The sequence below is a fragment of the Tenebrio molitor genome, chromosome 6 (genome assembly GCF_963966145.1).
Source record: "Tenebrio molitor chromosome 6, icTenMoli1.1, whole genome shotgun sequence".
NCBI classification, from domain to species: Eukaryota; Metazoa; Arthropoda; class Insecta; order Coleoptera; family Tenebrionidae; genus Tenebrio; species Tenebrio molitor.
In genome coordinates, this window is record NC_091051.1 from 1,499,105 (window position 1) to 1,520,636 (window position 21,532).

A 21,532-nucleotide genomic window follows, 5' to 3' on the forward strand; every position below is an offset into this window, starting at 1 on the left:
GAAAACGATTGAACCAATTGCCTTTAAAATTTAAATTCAAAATACATCTTTCGTCCTGACGTACGAGGTAGGTACTTTCCTTGAATTTGTTAGGAGTTTCTTTATTTTCTGTTGCTTTTGGAATTTGAGATACGAAGCGACAACAAATTCTCCTGCGGCCCAGATAATCGCGTCAGCCCTTCCGCTGCCCAAAGTACTTCATATAACTTGTGTTGAATATTCATGGCTTAGTTTCACCGTTGAAATGTAATATTCCAAGAGTGTGAGACTTTTCCTTTAGAAATTGTATCACTTCCTCGCGGGATTGTGACTCTTCCATCGACACTCGGCTTCATTATCCGCAACAGAAAATCGTTCATGTCTATTGACGTCACACGTCTAAAAATGTTACACTCAACTTTTCCCTTATCCAAAATGGAATGCGCTTCCGTAATTTGACATCCAATATATCATTGCTGTATTGATTCCATTGAACGTGTGCAGAGAAGATTTCTCAAATATTTATCCCCGAAGGCTCACGTTGTTTAATGTCCCTCAAGGGGACACGACCAGAATTTATTTTTAAAGAAGGTAAGAGAAGAAAAAAATTCCCACAGAGTTAATCGAAGCCGGGCGTCACTCTTACACGAAATAATTCATTCAAACGTGGACGTATCAATCAACGACGTACGGGTGGTTTGTTCTAGACTGACTTACACAATACAGCGTTCATCTATCTTTTTTTTTACTCCTCGTGACCATTAATTGCTGCATCAATGCCATCCCACGCTTTTTCTAGAAGGTTCAAATCCGGAAGTTGTGAAGGCCAATTCTCACATGATCAATTTCTGGGGATCGTTTCTCGACTCAACGTGATTTTTTGTATTTTTTCTGTTTCCCTGATGCGCATTAATCGTCCTGCTAACGGTTTTAACTTTCTTGAGCAATTCAATTCGTTTTTTAGTGGGAGGTCTTTGCTCGATTGTCTTTTGTTGCTTCAGAGACTAAATCTAATTTTATTATGCAGTTCCTAGACACGATTTCAATTAGGAGAAGTATAAAATAATAATGCGAGGTAGTAAAATGATCGGTCGAATCGAATTCAACATTTTGTGGTAAAAGTCGTCGTCGATTGGAAAGTACGACCCGAAAAAGGGTCTAATTTCACCGGTTTGAGAAAAGCCTTCCGACAGAAACTTTTTCGCGTAAATCCTCATCCCGCGTCCTCTCGGGTGACGTTAACACCTAATAATTTCTTAATTTCCAGGTTGTGACGGCACAAGTTTGTAACGTAAATTTAATTTTTAGAAAAAAAGATCCTCAAGACGGACTTCCGAATAAAAAACGAAAAACAACCGAGGGCAAAAGCGACGAGACGATTTTCTTCTTATCTGCGCGAAAGGGTGTGTGATTTCGTCGAATTACGTGGGATCAAAAACTAGACGACTAAAGGACTTTGATGTCGTTCCTTCCGATTCTCGTTCGTCAAAGAATACATAACAGGTGACTCTTTTGACAGATTTACATAATTTCGGTCCTTCGAACCGAGCGAATCCATTTAAAAAGTTCCATTTTAACGATGATACTCGAGAGAAAGTTTCGAACAAGCCGGAATACCTACAGTACATTTATCTGCGGAACAATTTACCTTTTTGTAGTCTCGCGCTCGAGCCGGAGTTCAGAACAAATTCCCTCTTTTAATCCGGGTAAACTGTATTTATTAAACGCACGGAATTGCGACGCCGTCTTCGGAGTTTGCACAATTAAGGTTCGACACTTTGCGGCGAACAATTAGACGGATGACGAAACGCAAAATTGACGGGAAAATCACAAAAGTTATCTTTCAAACTAGCCGAATTTATTACAACTGAATTTTTTATGAAGTAATTATTAATTACACGCACGAGGGCGTAAAAACTAAAAATATATTTTATACGCAAGTTGCGCACCGTTTTGTCTTTAAAATAAAATAATTACAAAAAATGTAATTAACAAAAACTCAAAATATAATGGGGTAATTTGGGTGAGCAGCTAAAATTAAATAAAAAGGCTGCGACCACGCTGAAGTGTGCTCATTTAGAAGTCTTTCGCATAAAATGACTAAATGCGGTGGTGTAAGTGATGATAAAGCACTGCCAAGTATTTTAGCAAAAAATTGAGGGGAATTTTTTTGAAATAAAATATGTATGTACTTTGTTTCAGGGTGAAAAATGCGTCCCAGCGCACACTATACCAGCTAGTGAGCACTCACCTTTCTTCTTCAGCCGGTAATGAATGAATCACAGCGAATGCAATGTAGATACTGTTTTCTCAATTTCGTTGTAGGTTGCAAAATTTTATTGCATATTATGAGCTGCTTAAAATATTACCTGCTAATGGTAAACTAGGATTTATAAGATCTTTAACTGAAAGTACCATAAAATTTTACGACCTACAACCAAAATGAGAAAATAGTATGCAGTAAATTTCTACTGTACCTACTCGATCGACAATTTTAAATAAAGAATTATAAATAAACTGCAATTTTTATTCTAGAATATCCAACAAAAAAATAACCTGCGTTCGGAAAGTAATCCGGTTGCGTTCCAACTCCAAACGTTCCATTTCCTTATCAATATTCACGGGAGTAGCAAAAAAAAATCGAAAACGCACAATTCTACTCCCTTTTTCTAGCGCACGGTCACGAGGTACATATATTTAAAATGTATTTTTTCTACAACTGTCAAAAAAACGTGACATTTATGCATCGTTATCAAGTCGCAAAGTATGTCATTTTTGATAGTGAAAAAATATTTGTCAAAAAGTTTCCTTGGATGCTAAAATAGTTATATTTTAGCACCCAAGGAAACTTTTTGACGAATATTTTAGCATCCAAGGAAAATTTTACAAAAATTAAAAAATTCAAAAATTTTAAAAAGCTGTTGTAGAAAAAATAGTGTTTGTATTTCGTGCGCAAGATGATTGTTTTGTTGGCGCATTCGAATGAGTTTGAAGTCTCGACCTGACGGTCTCGACCAAAAACTCATTCTCATGCCCCAACAAAAAACAATCACTTTGCGCACTTAATACAAAAATAACTATTTAATCTTAACTTTCCGTTTGTCAGAACAATTTTTTCCCTCCTCTCCGTACATTTAAATCTCGCGTTTCCTTATTCCGGGCGAGCCTCCGCCGCGGGCGCTCCAGTGGCGTAGCATCCGACCGCGCGTCACTAATTATTCCGTTTTTTTATCGCGTCTTCCTCGTCGAAATTTACACACAATTAAAACAACCGTTTACGACCTCATCATGCAAATGAAAATAGGAATTAGCGCGCCCCCATTGTTCTCTTTTATTTATTAGCGCGCACGTTCGAGTCCTTCGCGCGGCGCCATATGAAACCTTTTGTGTCCGCGGGTGCGCCACCCCACAACACGTCAACACCGACATTGTGTCAAGAAACCCCCTCTGATTGCGTATTCCTCCAATTTGGCGGCTATTGTGAAATTGTTGGCATTGTGCCGGAAAAACCGAGCGATGAGGTTATGTCGCGCGGTGACCTTGCGGGCCGCCATTATCGAATCGGCCAGTTCAAGGCCGACTTCTTGCGGTATGCGCGATTCGCGGGTGTTCCGCCACGGGCGACCCGATCTCCTGTAAGACGACGTTCATTGTTACGGTTCGACCTCGGCGCCGCCGGGAAAAATCTCGCCTCGAGACCGAAGAGAAGTTTCCCGTTCGGCCTCGTCATGCAAATTGTAAATTGTTTGTTTTCAGTTTTCGCAAATCGGATTTCGGGCGAAATTTTCGCCAGTTGTGTGCGAATCGGGAGGACGCAAAGGGCACGACAATGTGGCAGAGGGATTGCGGCGCATTTTACGCTAGGTAAGCGGCTGCATATCTCGCGACCACCCCGAATCGATAAATCGACGCTCCTCCATCCCCAAATTTCAAAACTTCGAGTCCATTAGTTGATTAAGCGAGAGCGCCCGCCGCTTTCGCCAGTTTACCGTCTACATTACGGCCTGCATCCTGATTATAGTCAACCGGAGCTGACCAAAAGCTTCAAAATCAGATTAGGTCCGGGCACCGGAATCTACACCCACAGAGATACAATCAACAGTGAATGCGACCCAAACGTCAAAACATAGAAACGGGAAAGGTCTGTCAACTTTAGCCACGTTTAAAACGAACGCGGTATAGTTTTCGTCCATTTTTATGACGGCCGCACCGATTGGGCTACTTCTGCTTCCGCATCGGTCCGCTGCGTCCGTAACCGGACCGTCGCCCCCGTTAAAACCGCAAACCCCCCGAGACATGTGATTCCTTCATAAAACCTCGACTTTTTCCCGCTGTCCCGACGAAAAAATAAGAAAAGAAACAGGACACTCGTTCAATATTCGCGGAAGAGTTTCCCACCGCGATGTCGCTCCGGTGCTTGGGTCACGTAGTCTAATATCGGCCACGTTTCACCAAGAACCGGAAGAAGAAGCTTTAATACACTTTTTTTGGTCTCGTCGAAGCGCCTCGCATTATTGGCGAGTATCGTAATTTTCGCGATCCGGCCCTGTACAGCGCGGTAATTGGGTGAAAATGTTAGGGCAGGGCCGGTCCATCAATCCAGCTTTAGAGTGGATCGTCGTCAAATATTTACGTCGAAATTGACTTACCGTTTCACCGAAGTGATCTGGCTCCTTCATACCATTTCTCTTTTCGTAAGTCCCTCCTGGAACAGAAAAAACACCAAATGAGAGTGTGGACTAGTCTCGATTGCGGTCGAACGATTCGATTTCGAAAATAGAAAAAAACAACAACCAACAAAAATCTGTTTTGTAATGGACAAGCGCGCCGAATCCGACATGATTGCGTTCGACATTTAAATGACGCGCCTGACAACTTGCACGATCACGAAAAACGCGAAATCCGATCCTGCACATCACCTGTGAATTATTTATCGTATTATTTGTAGACGCAATCGATCGGGATTATTTCCAGAACTTAATACCCGACTTGCTGAATAATATATCTGATACGGCCCAAAATGGGTGCATGGTCGTACATAATGGCAGATGATTGCTTTCCTATAGGCCACTATCTCTGCCTCCGTAATCTCCGAGTCGGAGTTTTCTACGTTGCATTCCTCTTCGTAATTGATTTTGTCGTCGAAGTTGACATTTCCAGAACATCCAGATCGACTCGGATCTCCCGATAAGAACATGTTTTTTCTTTCGCCGGGAAGATTCGATCGGGAATCGCTGAGACGACCCCGCACAAATCTGATTAACACAAAATTCGACCATTTTGATCTGTCCGGTCGTAATTAATGCGATTCGTCGCAGCTACGTCGCTTAATCCATTTCAAATATACACAGTGAGTCACTTATTCTTAACAAGTTTTTAAAAGCAAAACCTGCTGGCGCTAATTTAGTTGCACCTGGAGGAAACTGGCGCCACAAATCGTTACACAGTAACTGAGCAACAGACGCCAAGTTAAATCCTGATTGAAACTAACTGGCGCCAGTAACCTTTGCGTGCGGAACCCTGGCATAAAGCGGAATCTGGTGAGATTTTTTCTTGGCGCTTTTATCGTCGGAAAAACACCTCCGGTCCCCGATCCCGTTTTAAATATATCAAAGGGCATTCGGAAAATGGAAAGTGGCAGCTGTTACGTCGGAAAGCCGCCAGATACACGGTACCGCCATTAGAGCGAATGACAGTGCCGTGCCCTTCCGGGGGATCGCGGATATTAATTGCCCCATCGGAGGGACGAAATCGCGGGGAAACTCCGGAATTGGATCGGCATTCTTGTGTCTTCGGTTGATCGGTGGGACCTTCACGGTCGAGTTGTCCGCCGCCCCCGCGCAATTCGTTAATCTGGCAATTTCGCCGATGTGTCGTATCGGTGGCGGCACCGTCAAGCCGAACGTCCTTCGATTAACCCGCGTCGACACCGCATCATTTCCGACGTGACGTGACGGTTCGCAAATTGCAAGAGATGCATCCGGTGCGATACGTCGGAACGGAGATGAGGGCCAGGACCTGGCACAACGAGCCATTAGCTGATGAGGCTTCACCGATATCGGCTTGGGTCGAATGCGGAGGAATAAATAGGAGGCGATCACAATTCAAATATTGCCGATCTGGGGTAAACGGTTCCATATTCAAGACGTCAGCACCATTCACCGGGTTTCTGTGCATGATAAATGAGCTCGGTTATCTTCGATGTATAACTCGTACTTCCTCCTGTCGGGCGGTTTTAAAGAAAACGCGAGCCGACGACGACGGCGGCGTGTTTTGATCGAAAGATCGAAGCGGGGGCGCGAGGGGGCAAGCTCGAAGAAGCGGAACCGAGCGGCGGTCGTTCGGCGGCGTATTTACAAATGGGAAAGAAATGCAGTGCGGAGTGAATCCGGGCAAAAATAATGAAATTGCGGGACAGACTGCTGCGACAATAGCGTCGACTCGAATATCGACCCTTGCAGCACACCAGAACGAACTCACTCGAACTTTTCTTACTTTCTGAAGTTAGTTTCGTTTGATCGAGATTTCAACCGAATTTGAAAGATACAATTTTTGGAAATTGGAATTTTGGAATTTTCCTCAACAATTCCTCTTGGCAAGACGTTTCAGTTGAACTGAAAGAGCACTGATTGTTATTATTTGATCGATTTCAATCCCCCACGACACACCAAACACCGGTCAAAACAATAGAAGCACGGCTGATTATTTTGCATCAATAAAAAAGACAAAGTAAGTTTTGTCTGGAGGAAAGTTTATATCGGGTGATTTTTTAAATTTCACCTCGTAGTAGGCGTTGAAGTGACGATTGTGAACGCACTATACAGGTTAAAATCTTATGTTTTACACGAGTGGTGCGTTCACAATCGATTCTTCAACGCCTACTACAAGGTGAAATTAAAAAAAAACACCCGATACCTAGTTTCAAAAGGGACAATTATTTTGCACCAAGTGAAAGGAAGAATTCACGAAAAAAGACCGGGATCGTCAAATTTTCAAATGACCCTCGTAGTAATTCGTAACAAATATTTTCATTTCAGAACAAATTTACTAAACAAAAGTGATTGAACTTACACTTTGCAAATATTGATATACGAGGGTGGTTCTTCATTTATTATCTCTGGCCTTAGCCAGAAGGTATACGATTATTTATTTATTTTTTTTATCTCTGATATACAGGGTGTGTCAGAAATCCACCAAGAAACTTTCAGAGCTGATTCTATGTTCAAAAATAGACATAAAACTACATATGGGGTAAAAAATGCTTAGTTTGCGAGATAATCGACAAAAAACGTAAAAACAATTACGATTACACCCTGTATAAAGCATTATGTATCTGACAAAAAAAAAATATATATCAACGAAATATGTAGTATACATATTATGTTATGAGGAGCAAAAATGAGGTTTTATGTGCTGCGGCAGCCAAACCAGCCAAAGCACATAAAACCATTTTTGGTCCGAATAACATATACAGGGTGATTTAAAACGAACGCACCAACTACTAGAAGTTGTACAGAATACAATGAGAACATAAAAAACTGAAAAATTTTTTTTCCCCAGCTTCCATTAAAAGTTACAGCGTGTTAAGATAGAAAATTTTAACCAAAAAATGTTCTTGAAAAAAAAATTTTTTTGTTCCAATTATACTAGACAGAGTATTCATTCAATAACATGCAATAACATTCACTAGTTAAATGATTTTTCTTTTGGTCCATTTGCTTTTTTAAAAACCGAAATTAAAAATTTTTGTTACACAATTTTTGAATATGTAAATCTTAGTCAATTAATTAATCATGTGCTTGTATATGTCAACAAAAAAATCAAAATTTGGAAAAATAAAAAAAAAAACAAAAGAGCATCAGGAGAGCATTTGTATTATTTTTTTCACGTTCCTCTCAGTCTACTTTATACGATTACAAGTAGTTGGTGCGGTCGTTTTGATTCACCCTGTATGTACTATTTTTTCTTCAAACCTTCATAACAAATTATTTAAGACATGTTAAGAAACCAGGTAGGAATTTCAAATGATTTAGCTAGTTTAATTTACAGCCGCTCATCAGCGGAGATAATAAATTCACGGACGCTCCTCAGCGGAGATAATAACTTCACGGACGCTGGTCAGTTCGTTAGATGCCGCGACAATGAAGTGACACTTTAGCATTATCAATGCAGCAGTGCAATGTCATATTTTACGAACGTTTGAAGAAAAAATTATAACACCAACAAACGTTTATTCGCTTTTCCTGATGGTTTGCTTTTATCTAGGAGACAGCAAATGGAGAACCGCTTTCCTACACAGTTTCGGATAACAAATGGAGGGTAAATAATTTTAATCAGGACCTGACATGTTCTGACAATAATTTCAAACAACTCGTTAACAATTCGCAGTGTCAATAGAAAATTTTCTTCTTTACCCGTCTCGAAATCAATCAAGTTTTCACTGTACACACCTACGTACACCTTTTTCGCATAGGAGCAATAATTTTTTTTACAGCCCCTCGTAACCTTAACGAGCTTTATTCTCCATCAGTTTGAATTGTTACGTAGGACGTCACCTGCCATCGAAAGGAGCAGGATAATGGATTTTGTCACGCAGCGCAAGTATCTGATTATTACTTCCGTTTTTTCCATGATGCAAAACTAAGATGAAGCCGTTTCCGTTCGCTTGTCTCTACTTAGTCACGCGAAATCTTCATTCCACTTCCGCGAGCAAGTCTCAAGAAACGCTGTAATTGTTATTGGTGGTGTATTTTCATTAATTATGGCGGCCCGGTCGGTTTCCACCTCCGTTCGTTCGCATTGTTTCGCCGAAGACAATACCGTTGTTTATCGCCGTTCAATTTCCCTTTTTTCGCCGTTGATTGATAGTTATTGTGCGGTAACGAATTTTCCGAAAAGAGACGGCGCGTTGCGCTTTCCACCCAAAAAATCGATCGGTAACGAGTTAATCGAAACATGACCGAACTTACGATGCAACTCGGCGAGAAACAAGGGCGGAAACAACCCCGAGGAAAAAACAACGCTGAAGCGCGTTAAATGGCGCATGCCGGGGTGGAATTTTCACGTGCAATTAAAAATGAATAGTGGAGTAAAAACCAGGCTGGATGTGTGCAAATGTATTTTTTCTTGCCCCGCGCAAACCCTTTTTCTGCTCGCTTTGTCCAAATAAATCAACAAGGGAAAATGACGTTACGTTTTCATGACGGTCGGCAATGAATAAATTAACGGAGGAGCACACGAGAAACGGACTTATTTTCGATTCGCTGCATGTTACGTGCCATGGGATTGTTACGCGATGTGTAATTATTTCGTTTTGGATTATGTCGTTATTGAATCCAAAGGTTACGAAATTGCGTCACAAAGAGCTTGAGCAACCGGCAAAAAACGCACTTTAATTGCGCTCCCAAATACTTATCTCGGCCATTGTTTCCCGGCCCGGCGGTTACCGTGGCACATTTCCGCGCCGACTCCTTCGAGAGGAAAAATTCACGCGTGCCGGGCCCATTTGCCTCTGTAAATAATTTAGACCGGCACGATAAATAATTTGGCGAGCGTTGACGGGCGAAAATTGCCGGAAGGTCCTCGCCCGATCCTCCGCATTAAGTCCAAAGTCTTCAATAGTGACTCCTGAATAATTTATCGCAACTAATATCTCGACTGTCGTCCCGACGTTTAATTCAATGAGATGCGAAGATGTCGCATCCGCGAACCGAATTTGTGTCTGATTCATTGCTGAATAATATAATTTCGGGAAATACATCGAAAATTGTGTCATCAAGGGCGACACCCCCGTCGTGAAACGGGTGAAAATGACGGGACATGACGTTTCTCGATTTTACCGAAAAATATAAAACACACCAGGTGGGCAGACGCGCGTGAAGGGATTGCCCGATAATTGGAATCGCACAAAGGGAGACCGGGGCTACCACGGCGCATTACCGAGCCGGCTGGTAAAAATTTCATTTTCTAATTGTTCGGAGCGCCGGATTCGCTTCCTCCAATTGCAAATCGCTTTCCGGGCGATTTTTTAATTTTTTCCCCCCAGCCCAGATGCGAACACATTTTTTTCACGTAGATCGTATTTCGTTACGCTCGACTCGATTGTCGAGTTAATTGTGTCCAATAAAACACCCCGACAACCCTCGTAGTCGGTGCACCAACCCTTACGACTTCATCGGGATAATTGACGATCCCCTCGCCGGATTCCCTTGTCGTTCGGTCGCATTCCGCGAAACGACGCGTTTTTACGATCGTTCGAATTTCGAGTCGGGGGCGGCGGCGTGCGCTCCGCAATCAGTCCCGTTGATTGATGGCGGAGCGGAAACGTGTTGTGGTGTATGAGGTCGGTTTCTTTATTTCGACCGGAAGTCGGCTTGTTTAACGCACTTAGCACTTCATCATGCGGCGCGGGCGCGGCTCGCACCTCCCAAAAAGACACTCCCGACGGGATGACGAGGGTCGTTAAAAACACACACGTCTGGAATTCGGGTGAAATCGAATTGCCATTTGTGAAAGGTGCGGATAGGGCGGAATAACAGCGTAATGATCGAGTCGAGGGACGGTTAAGATTGTTCGGCAGGTCGTGAAAGCGATAGCGATACCGTGACCCATCCCTGAGCCGCGGTCGAGATATCGCCGCCGCCGCCGAACCTGCATTGTAAAAGGGACTGTTTACGGTTCGCACCGGCGACAAAAATTCGCTAAACAAATGTTTGCATTTTTCTCGAACAGAACGTAAGAGAGTCGGGCGCGTATTTGTCGAGGCTTCTTCAGTGACTGTTGACCTTTGCGGCGTATTAGTTTAGAGACAATCACCGGCACCGCGCTCGAAGGTCTCTTTTTTTCTCTCGATGTTGTTCGGAATTAAGTTAGACGAGGGGAAAAAGTGGTGAATTCTCGAGACGAAAAATATGCGCAATATCTTAGGCCAAGTTTCTGGTCTCGATTTTCATCCGTTCCGGTCCTTTGTCAACGTCTGCGTTCACCTCCTCCTCATTATTCAGCCGGATATAGTTAATGCCCGTCTGTTTGAAACTGCGATCACGACCACTTTCCCTGGAACGTCGACGCCAAACGAAACTAATCACTTTCGTTGTTACCCGCACGTGATCGCAAAATGGCCATAATAGCCCTGTCAGTGGCGGCGTCACTTCTCCCAACGCACTAAATCACAATTTACGACGGGACGAGAGAAGCCGAGGGGTTCGAGAAATTGCTCCGACGGTCGGGGGTCACGTGACTGGCCCAAACGTAATTTGCCGGGACGGTCGGTCATTCCGTGATACTTTCGTAGTCGCCCAAATCCCTTCGACATTATTTGTTTGTCACCAAAAAAAAAAGTTTGAAATTTTCGTGTTTCGGTGCCGCCGCTGAGGAATCCTCCTCCCACGCTCCGCCGGAGGCCCCGTCGACATTCCGCAACAACGTCGTCCACATCTCCGGGAATGCTTTACTACGAAGATGCGGTCTGCGGCCGGGCAAGGCATGATCTAAATTACTGTCATTACCGGGGAAAATGACAGACGTTTTAAGCGTTCCCGACTGCCATTTTCAATTAGCGTTCGCAGTGTCGTCCGCTGATTTTACGGCACCGTTTATGGAGCTGCGGTCGACGCCTGAAACGTCTTCATTTCCCGCTTGCGTGTCTCGCCGCGCCGCCACTTCTTCGAGAGGAGACGAGAGGCGAAGAAAAAAACTTGCATATTTCTCGAGCTTAATGAACGGAGCAGGTGTGCGGCCATTACTGCGCATTCACGAGGTGCTTCCTGTTGAAAAAAATATCCACGGACACTCTAATGGAAGAAAGAGCCATCGACAAGTTCCAGTCGATTTTCGTTTATTTTTGCTAAGAGGATGATGATGGACGACGACGATTACGCAACAGGATAAACTAAGTAATAGTCCCGGATCTTAATAAGCAAAAAGTGAGGTGCATCGAGTTGTGTACGACATAATAATGCGCTCAAATTACGAAGAAGCAGAGATTGCTTTTTATTTGCCTGTCCGTACGGCCTTGAAATGCTGCTTCATATTTCTCTTACATCACAAACTCCACAGCACATTAATCGACGATTCCAGTGTCCTTTCACACATCTTTTCATCCCGTTCACTTGCATGGATTCCTCTTTTCTCTTCCAAGATTCTTTTATTTTTGGCTTCTATATCTCATTCTACGTCTTCCCTCGTCCACTGCATCAATTACAAAATTATTCTTTTCTACTTCAATTCAATCTAATTATTTTCTTTTTGCTCTGCTTCTCCTCGAGTAACGCATTTTGAATCAGAAGACTCGCAGGTTCTCGAGATGACAATCAAAATCTTCTTTTTTCTATTTTGACTTGGTTAGCTAAACAATTCGCTTTTTTATTTAAACGCAAACCAGACGCGTGATTTATGGCCCAAATGCTATAATTTGCCAACAGAAGGACCATTCAGTAGCCGGCCGTTTTGAGTCTCTTACTTACAGCTTTGCCATAAAAATGACATTGTCACCTATTTTTACGACAGCACAAGTAGCAGGTCATAAATAAAAAGGATTTTGAGAGTTGGTATTTTTTCCGCTGATTTCGTAAATAATTATAGGAAGTGAAAGTGAATTTGGGTAGGTCAGTATAAAAATCAGAATTTAACTTTTTGGTTGAAATTTACATTTTATTTTATTTTTTTGGCTTTGTAAGTGAAAAATTATCAAAAAATTATGAAACGTACCTTACCAATAGCCAGTGTGAAACATTTCGACAATTTTATTTAACTAGAAGTCGCGATTTCTCGCGTGCGCGAATACCATGCCCCACCCTGTATAAAACCCTTTGTCTATGAAACCATCAACTAATTTATCTTATCATTCCTTTCTTTTTCTTAAATTTCAACTCTTCCCTTTTGAACACTTTTCAAAGGCACTATTTAACTACTTCTGCTACTTGACTCTTCTTCACCTTCTTGGATTGCTCCTTTCTCGCCTCGATCTTCTTCACTTGTGACCTTTTTCCCGCCCTCCAATCTGAATTCTTTTTCACTTCCCGCTTCCTGCGGTGTGCAGACCTGAATGAAACCGTCCCCCGAGCACTATCCCATTCATAAAACAGGTGAAATAGCGGATAAAACAATCTGTTTGCCGGATATCCTGCAGACGGCGTTACACGATGACGATGCATCGAGCTTCCTGTTTATATCCGTTTGTGCATTCGCTCTGTTATCGGTCGATCGAGAAACGTGCCGTTTCCTCCAGGACGAAATTCCCCGAACCGCTGACAGGACGCCGCGAAAAGAGCGCGTTTGTATCGGCCAGAACCACACCGTTTATTGCCGCCATAATCCATTGTGGCCACCTTGTAACAGGACATAAAACACACGGCTCGGACGAGGAGCTGTAAAATTTTAATAATTGTTTATTGCCCAGCGCCGGAACAGTACCTCTGGGAAATTTTTTTCACCATCAGGTGCGGTTTCTCCGCGTCTCTTTCATTTTTCAGGACGGACACGACACCGGCCCCGGATCGATCCGGGCCGATGCAACTGATTTACGCGTGCAAATTCCAAGAATTTTCCCGCCGAATGTTTTACATTATTATGCAAACATATCTGACCCAGTTTCGTCCATAAACGAGATGTTAGCTGGGATAATCCTGCGGGCTCTTCGCCACATAACACCCCAGGATTATGCGTAGGTGGGGGGTTACGGCAGCTTTTTATCGTCCATCGACGACCATTGTATCATCAGCTGAAAGCCACACCAGACACTGCCGGATTAATTAAATTCGACACACGAATCGATCCCGATTTGAAAAGCGCGCCAAAGCGTGACGTGATAGCTCCCGTTTCGGCGCTCGCACACATTTTCTCCTTGCTCCGTTGAAACAATGACATTTAGTTCGCATTTAACTGCGACCTGCATTCACTCTGGATGCATAACATTGCGCTTGCACTCTATAATCTCCGTTCGTGCAACAATCATTCGTATTTTTCGACGCCCCCCAACACTAGACCATTTGGTTTGGGGAGCGAACGCGCCCCCAATTATTTCCCTAATTCGGTGTCTTTATCTTTGCGCTGCTCGTGCCAAGTTTCCGGGGGCAAAAGTTTTTCAAATTCGGCCCCGCGGACCCACGTATTTTCATTAGGGGAGGCCAGATTGCGGCCGGGAGGGCTGGGGCAACCCCATCAAACCGAAAAACAATGAGACTTTCTCGATTCCTCGAGAAAGCTACGCCGAGGTGGCACTAACAGTACCAGAAACATCTGTTACGTGGATCTGATTGGAGACTTCTTTGTAACAAGCGAACGGAATGCAAGAGGAAATTAAAACGGCCGTGTTTAATGGATATGTTAAAGAGACAAGGAAATAGCGTACATTCATGGGTATTATCCTTGGATGGAACTGTTCAACTTGAAGCATTCTTCCCATTCGGTATTAATTGTACAAAGCCATCGCTGCTGCGGCTCTCTCATCTGTGGATAATTTGTGTTTTAATTAAAAGGCTTCTCGACGAAGCCGTGTCCGTCGTCTGACCACCACTCCTGGATTTTTGTTTTTGAAATGCGCCGTCGATCGCCCGATTCCTATTTGAAGAGATTTTTCCCCAAGTTTTCTCATTAACCGCGAAAATTGTTTGTTATTTATTGGGATATCCTGTCGGCAATAAAACCACCTCTTTCACCGTTCTAGGTGAGATTGTGCTGTTTTAACACCGTTATCCTTTTACGGCGAGGGTAGCTCGTTTAATACACCCCCACTCAGACCGCCCCTATCTCGCTGCACAATTATACCTCGACTCCGGAGTGTGTTTATTTTTCGTGGGTGTCCGGTCCTGAATTGAAATTCTTCGACTGGGGCGACATTCTAAACGCGAACTTGTCACGTGGGTGGAAAACAGTAAGAAATTGTATTAGATTTCTAACGCGCTCTCGACCAGAATGTGAATGTATCGATTCGATCCGGTTCTTCGGCTGATTTGCACCGAAATTTCCACGTTCCCCGCGAAAAACGCCTGATCTGGAATTCACGAGAGGCGGCGGTGCTTACGTGATTTTTTCGGTTTTTCGGCGAATTAAAATTCGTCGAAAAGTGAAATTGAGTTTGCCATCGTTTAACTTTCTAAAGGTGGAGAGAAGAAGGGGGTCACCGGAGAAGGATGATGGGATTATAAAAACACAATGTAACCGACTGCATCTTTATCCGAGCTCGACGTTGGAATTTAAATACCCAAGTGGGTCAAAAACATTAATTGCATTGTCTCGTCAATGATAAATCTTACTTGCAAGTGGGTAATGTCGAAAAAAGATTACGGCCGTCGGATTTTGTTCCGTGGAAAAAATCGAAAAAGGTCGACGTCACCGTCGAAAGAAACACGTTAAATTAATACGAGTCGGAAAATAGAAAAATTTAACTGGATGCGTGAGCGTTTTTGTTATTTTTATTTCTTTGCGTGCCAGTTTAAAATACTCCAAAATAGGAAAGTGCGCTTTAACAACTTCTCTCCAAACATGTTATGTTTGCGTAGCGTGTTGTTATTTTCCCGCGTGAAAAAACCTACTTTATTCTGGGTTTCAACAGGACGGTGCAATTTCCCACAACAACTCGTCGATAACATCTAAATCAAATATTTCGTCGACTGCATCTACAGCAAGCATTAACAACAGTATAAATGTTTTTCACGTGTTTTTATCCGATTTCATTCAATATTTGTACTCAAATGCTGAAAAATGTTTATTGAAAAACCTTCCCAACAACGATATTGATTCTGTTTCCATTTAGAACACGCCGTTATCAGTCCTTTTCGTGAATTTCCTTTAGGACGGTTTATTCAAATGGAATTAATAGTGCTGTTGACAGTCTGAAAATAGTGACCGGAAAGATGTTCAACCCTTATCAAACTTGTTAAAACCTTAGTTATATATAACTGTTCCAGAACTAAATTATTTACCTATCCAGTAGATGTTGAATTGTTTAAAATTAGCAGTAGTCATTCCTCCTTGGAACAAATCAAACATAAATAATCACCTCTATTAAACGTTGTAGTTTTTCATCAAAATGCATCATTTTATCTTTCGGAGCTCACGAATGGTTTTGTTGTGGAAATAAGCACGAGTCGCGGACGGGAAAAAATACTGAAAATAATTCCCATGCACGTGGGAGATTATTATAAAAAAAATCGAAAATTTTTGCTGTTCCATTATAAAACCAAATTTTCTATTGAACTTTTCAAAGCAGCAATTGACAGTAGTTTTTGTTTGTATTGCACATTATGTGTTACTTTCTGTAATTTTGATAGAAACAATGTAGGTATGTGTTGTGAAGTATCTGTCTTTAGAAAGTTGACAATGTGAAGTAACCTATAAGAGATATGCTTTAAAACAAGGAAACCGCATTGGTGTACGTTTTATAAAACATGATATACAAGGGTGTATTTTTAAAATGTGCCGAAATTTTACCTACGAGGTTGTGGAACACGTAGAAGACTAAAAGCAATTAAAAAAAAAGTAGCTCAAAAAATAAATGTCATTTTAAAATGACATAGAATTTTTTAAATATTTTTTCCGAGTTCTACATGAAGCCAGTAGCTCGTGCTTAAAATTTCTGCACAACTTTCAAAAACACCCTGTATATGCATTTGATACAACATAAACTTCATGACACGATTGCTGCGGCGAAACTCTGAAAAAATTCCTTTCTTAAAAGAAAAGTCTACATAATTCTCTTCTGCTTTCCAAGGTTTTCGAGAATAATGCATTTTTATCTTCAAGCGGTCGAAAATCGCGCCTTTGTGTATCTCCACAGAGACGGTTAAAGTGTCTTTTTTTCTGAGCGGAGTAGAAGTACATACTTCAAATCCTAGGAGTAGAAGTGTCCCAGAGGCGGCTCGACCGAGTCAAAAAAATTTGTCACGATTAATTTATCAATTACACGAAATATTTACTACCTAATTAAATTATTCTCCATTAAAATAAAGCCTCTAAAAAATCGAAATTACGAAATTATTATCCAATATTTAACCGCCCCTACTGTGATATTACACGAGTCGTTCGTTTTGGGCGTGTCCATGCTGTCAGATGTGGGCCCGGCACAAAAAGACTCACTTCTACTCTTTACATTATTAAAAAATCTGTTTATATAATTCCATAGCTCGTTTAATGGTGATAAATTATTATGGCGCTAGAAAAAAGGATTTGCGTTTCACATTCAGCCAGTCAAGAAGCAAAGTAGCCATTAATTATTGTTACAAGCAGTTTTCGGTGTACCCCCCCAGAAATCTGCAAGCTTGAACATAAAAATTTCATTCTCTTACTACAAAAATTTCAATTCCATTCTATTCCTTCGAAGAATATCCGAGTGATTTACTGCACGACACTAGTTATAGAAAGTCCATATTTTTTTCAGAAGGGATCCTTTCGCCGCCGCCGCCCTCCTGTTTCCCGGGCGAAGATTAAATTTCGCGAATTCCGCAACGAAAATTGGACCAATCCACACGAAATGTTCATGTAAATAGGCGAATCGTTCCGGATCTGAACGGTGGCAACAAATTGTGTTTACACTTCTTCGCCATATCGTACTTGTTATCGATCCGGACAAGTATGCATTATGATTTCTGCCGGCAACCCCTCACGGAAAAAATTCCACGCCACATTCGCAGATCAAACGCCAACAAAACAGAACAAACAATTCGAAAGCAGGTACAGGCCAAACAGAAAGGTTTCCAGCCGGGGATTTTTCTTTTTGTCCGGTGCAAATGTGATGGCCGCCGTGATGCCCTTTCGTGACGGATTTTTCCGATTTGTAAGGGCGCCCCTTCTAATTGCCCGTCTCGATCGGGCGTCCGCCTGGCATCCCCGGAATTTCTCATCTCGTCGCGGTCAAAAATCGCCCGGATCAGACTCCGGTGACCTTATAGAGTGGCTGTATTTACGACGTCGGGCAAACAAGTAGGACGGCCGCGTTTCCTCACTTTTCTCTATTTGTATTATGTAAATAATCGAACGTGAAATGGATGAATTGTTAACGTTATCCCTTCGGCAAACAGCACATTTGCTTTGCATTCAATCGTCTGTCTGTTGCACATGAGACCATCACGGTCGAACAATGACGCTCTATCGGACCCATCGCAATTCCAAAAACAAACAAAATCGCTGAAATAGGTGTCAGACCTACATAACATCCGCCGAACGACTAGAAAGTTCTATGCAATCGCGTTCCAAAAACCATTCAGTCTTGTACCGGTAAACAATGGTACACATAATTCTCACAATGGCGCTTTCACACACACCTCCGATTGCATTTTTCACTTCCTCACCGAACCCGAAAACTTCAACGTTTTCTGCAATCTGGACCGGCGGTACCACAACTTCTTGAATAATTTCTGATATAATTACGGAAGAACCGTTTCCTGTGCTCGTTCGGAACTCGGTAAAAGTTGAATTGTTACGTGTTATGGATCGGAATAAATAAAACATAAACACAGGACGGAGGAGTTTGTTCTAAATAATAAAAACCTTCTGAATACGGCGGAGAGCGGAGTAAAGACGCATAACGGCGTAATAAAGACGCTTAAGAAGAAGATAAAACAAAGAAAAGGATCATAAAGTTTAGTCGATGAACATTGCGAGATTTGTTCGAACAAATTGTATTTTGCGTCGAGGCGAGCAAATGAATCTTAGGTCTTAATCGGTGCCCTTGAATTGCAGAAATTTGAAATTTTTTCATTGCGTCATTAGCCACGCACGGGCGACTTTATCACGGCGAATTACCATTCCAGATATGACAGGAATGCAAAAGCAAAAATCGCTGCAAGACAATTGCAGAAATGATCTAACAGTTAAACTCCTTGGTAGGTACTGCAAACTGCGAGACCATCTGGTGCGTATAAAATTTTATGGGTCGGTGCGAGTTTCGTCATTAAAAAAACTCTAAAAATCATTTTTACGTTTTTTTTCCACAGCCTGACGACACTCCCGATAACGCTTCTTTTTTACGGTGACATTCGATAGCCGGTGACGTGCGTCACCGTTGGCCATTTTCGTATTAATTGGAGTTGTAGCTTCCTCGATCGAACACTTCCTCCACGAGGCTCGCCTTAATCCTTAATCGTAATCGGTCGATGTATCCGTTTGGTGCACTTTTTTCCCTTGAACCGTGATCCTTGTTACCACGGTAACTGGAACGAGGCTGAGCCGAGTCTGGTCCCGAATTCGAGACTGGATTGATTCTGTGACGCGCCTAATTAATGAACAGCAGCATAAATTCATGGTGGAAACTTTTCGTCAACGATTCTGTTTGGTTTTGGTGAAACGCACAGTTGTAGTAGTGGAGAAGTGACGGATAACCGTTGGGCAATTTGTATAACCGTTCATCCGGCAAAAATGACATCCATTGAACCTGTCACTTCGTTGCATAATTACCGAGTTCCAGTGCGACTTGCCAGCTGGATCCGCACGAATCTTCAGTTTCGGCGTGGCCAATCGAGATTATGCAGGATCGCGATCCAGAACCGTTAGAAAAATGCGGTTTCCGCAACAACAATAACAGCGGGAACGGCGGCGTTCCGCGGCGGTACCACCACCGACCGGTCGAATATTGTTGCTAGGTACGACTTACCCGGGAAATCACCCCAGACGGGGCAAGGTACCAGTGCGCCTAAAGAGCGTGTCCGATGGGAGTCGTGCCCAGGTTTCGCATTTGTTATTCCGAACGAGTGGTACCGTATCCGAAGCACACGACGATTTTTCCTTGGTACTGGCACAATCCACAAACACAAAATCGCACTGTCGCTTCACAGGACCACATATGTTGTGCACATTTCGCGTTAGAACGTTTGAAAAACCGTTGGTTGTCGGGTCGACGCGGCGATCGCGGTACCCACCGGTCGTACCTTGCTTCAAACTGGTGCTGGCAACGACATCAACCTGTGAGGTGGGAGTGGGGGAATTTGAAATTTACCTGTGGTCGGATCGCGGCCTGTCTTTAACGAAGCGGTTCATGCACCTGTCGGATTTTTCGGTCGTAAAACCGACCAGAGATTCGCCAAGGGACGGAAATTCGCCGAAGGAAAGCCGACGACCACGAGGTGGTACGTTTTCGCGCCGGTACCGCCGCTGACGTAACCGACGGTACTCCCACAACTATTTTTTTTTGTGGGGAGGCTCCGCGCGCCAAGCATTCCAGGGCCGGGTTCATCTTTCGTGGTGTAGGTACCACGGTACCCACGAGAAATCGTGCTGGGAAGGCGCCAACAACCTTCTCCACATCTTTTTTTTTACACGTAACGATCGATGCGTCTGCACACATCGTTTTTACAACGTTTTCAAAAATGGTACTCCGACCTTGAATCAATTTTTTTCCAAATTCACCATTTTTACCGTACTAAAAAAAACCGAAGCAACAAACATTTCATTCATAACTTTTTGTGTCGTCGAAAATATCTCTGGTAATTGTTTACTTTACCTACTTCTGGAATTTTCGCGTTTTTCTGGCTAGACAGCCTTAGGGCGTCCTCCTAGATCGTTTCCCACCATTCAAACCTTGTGCAAGTGCCATTTTTTTCTCTCTTGTTCTCTCTTGTTGTGTTTCAAGGTCGCGACAATGTCCTAGTATAACTAAAGGGCAAGGAAAATTCATTTGCACAAGGTTTAAGTGGTGGGAAACAATTTAGCGGACGCCCTGAGGCTGTCTAGCCAGAAAAAACGTGAAAATTCCAGAAGTAGATAAAGTACACAATTACCAAATCTCTGGTGCCAAGCTATTTTTCTTCTGAATCTTTTCCGGTATTTTGTGACAAAATTTTGACTTCTTTGATTTGTCGCGGTCCTCTTGTGCTCCACATCGTTTTTACAACCTTTTCAAAAATGGCACTCCGACCTTGAATCTTCAAATTCACCGTACTAAAAAGAACCGAAGCAACAAACATTTCATTCACAACTTTTTGTGATCTCTGGTGCAAGCTATTTTTCTTCTGAATCTTTTCCGGTATTTTGTGACAAAATTTTGACTTCCCGCGAAACATCTTTGATTTGTCGCGGTCCTCTTGTGCTCCACAAACAAAAAATGGACCTAAAAGAGGTGGGTGACCCGTTCCGTCGAGGTGTGTTTGTTTTCGACGATCGAACACTCCAATTTGCATTAATATTTGTACCTAATAGGCCGTTAAGTGGTCGATTAGTTTGTGAATGAACAGCGAGACAGGTCGCTCTAAAGAATTCTTCCTGAAACAATGACTTCGTTTCGGGCGATTTTCTCTCCGCTGGAAACCTAATTAAAAAATTCCTGTTTATAATTTAGTCGTCGAAAACAAAAACCTCCACGGTTAAAAGGAAAAATTTCACTCTTTTTAAATCATCCACAAAGCGCTCGTGAAAATGACGGATGGAAAAGCGTTCGGAAAAAACGGAAAAGTTTTAAACGAGGGCACAGATTACTGCATCACGACTGGACCGGATTTGCTAAAATTTATGACGTTTGTTTTAATTATGCGATTTTCAGTTTTACCTCGCACAACTGTAAATGAGCGAGTGGATTAGTGTCCGAGTGTGATTCATTTATTTTGATGACCGGAGGGAAGAAGAA

At 42.6% G+C, this 21,532-nt stretch overlaps 1 protein-coding gene and 1 long non-coding RNA gene across 11 annotated transcripts in view; one reads left to right on the forward strand and one right to left on the reverse strand.

Annotated features, from left to right (window-relative positions):
• The window catches only part of LOC138132796 (uncharacterized), a 38,618-nt gene extending 36,133 nt beyond the window's left edge, over positions 1 to 2,485 (forward strand). For all 3 annotated transcript variants that reach the window (XR_011160180.1, XR_011160178.1, XR_011160179.1), the window contains one exon: positions 2,182 to 2,485. This is a non-coding gene — a long non-coding RNA (uncharacterized lncRNA). The remainder of the gene's footprint in view (positions 1 to 2,181) is intronic.
• ASPP (Ankyrin-repeat, SH3-domain, and Proline-rich-region containing Protein) overlaps positions 1 to 21,532 on the reverse strand; it is an 87,687-nt gene that overhangs the window by 29,178 nt on the left and 36,977 nt on the right. For 6 of the 8 annotated variants that reach the window (XM_069050425.1, XM_069050427.1, XM_069050424.1 and 3 more), the window contains one exon: positions 4,629 to 4,684. In XM_069050425.1, the coding sequence (XP_068906526.1) occupies positions 4,629 to 4,684 (56 nt within the window). The other 2 variants (XM_069050432.1, XM_069050433.1) reach the window with 2 other exon arrangements.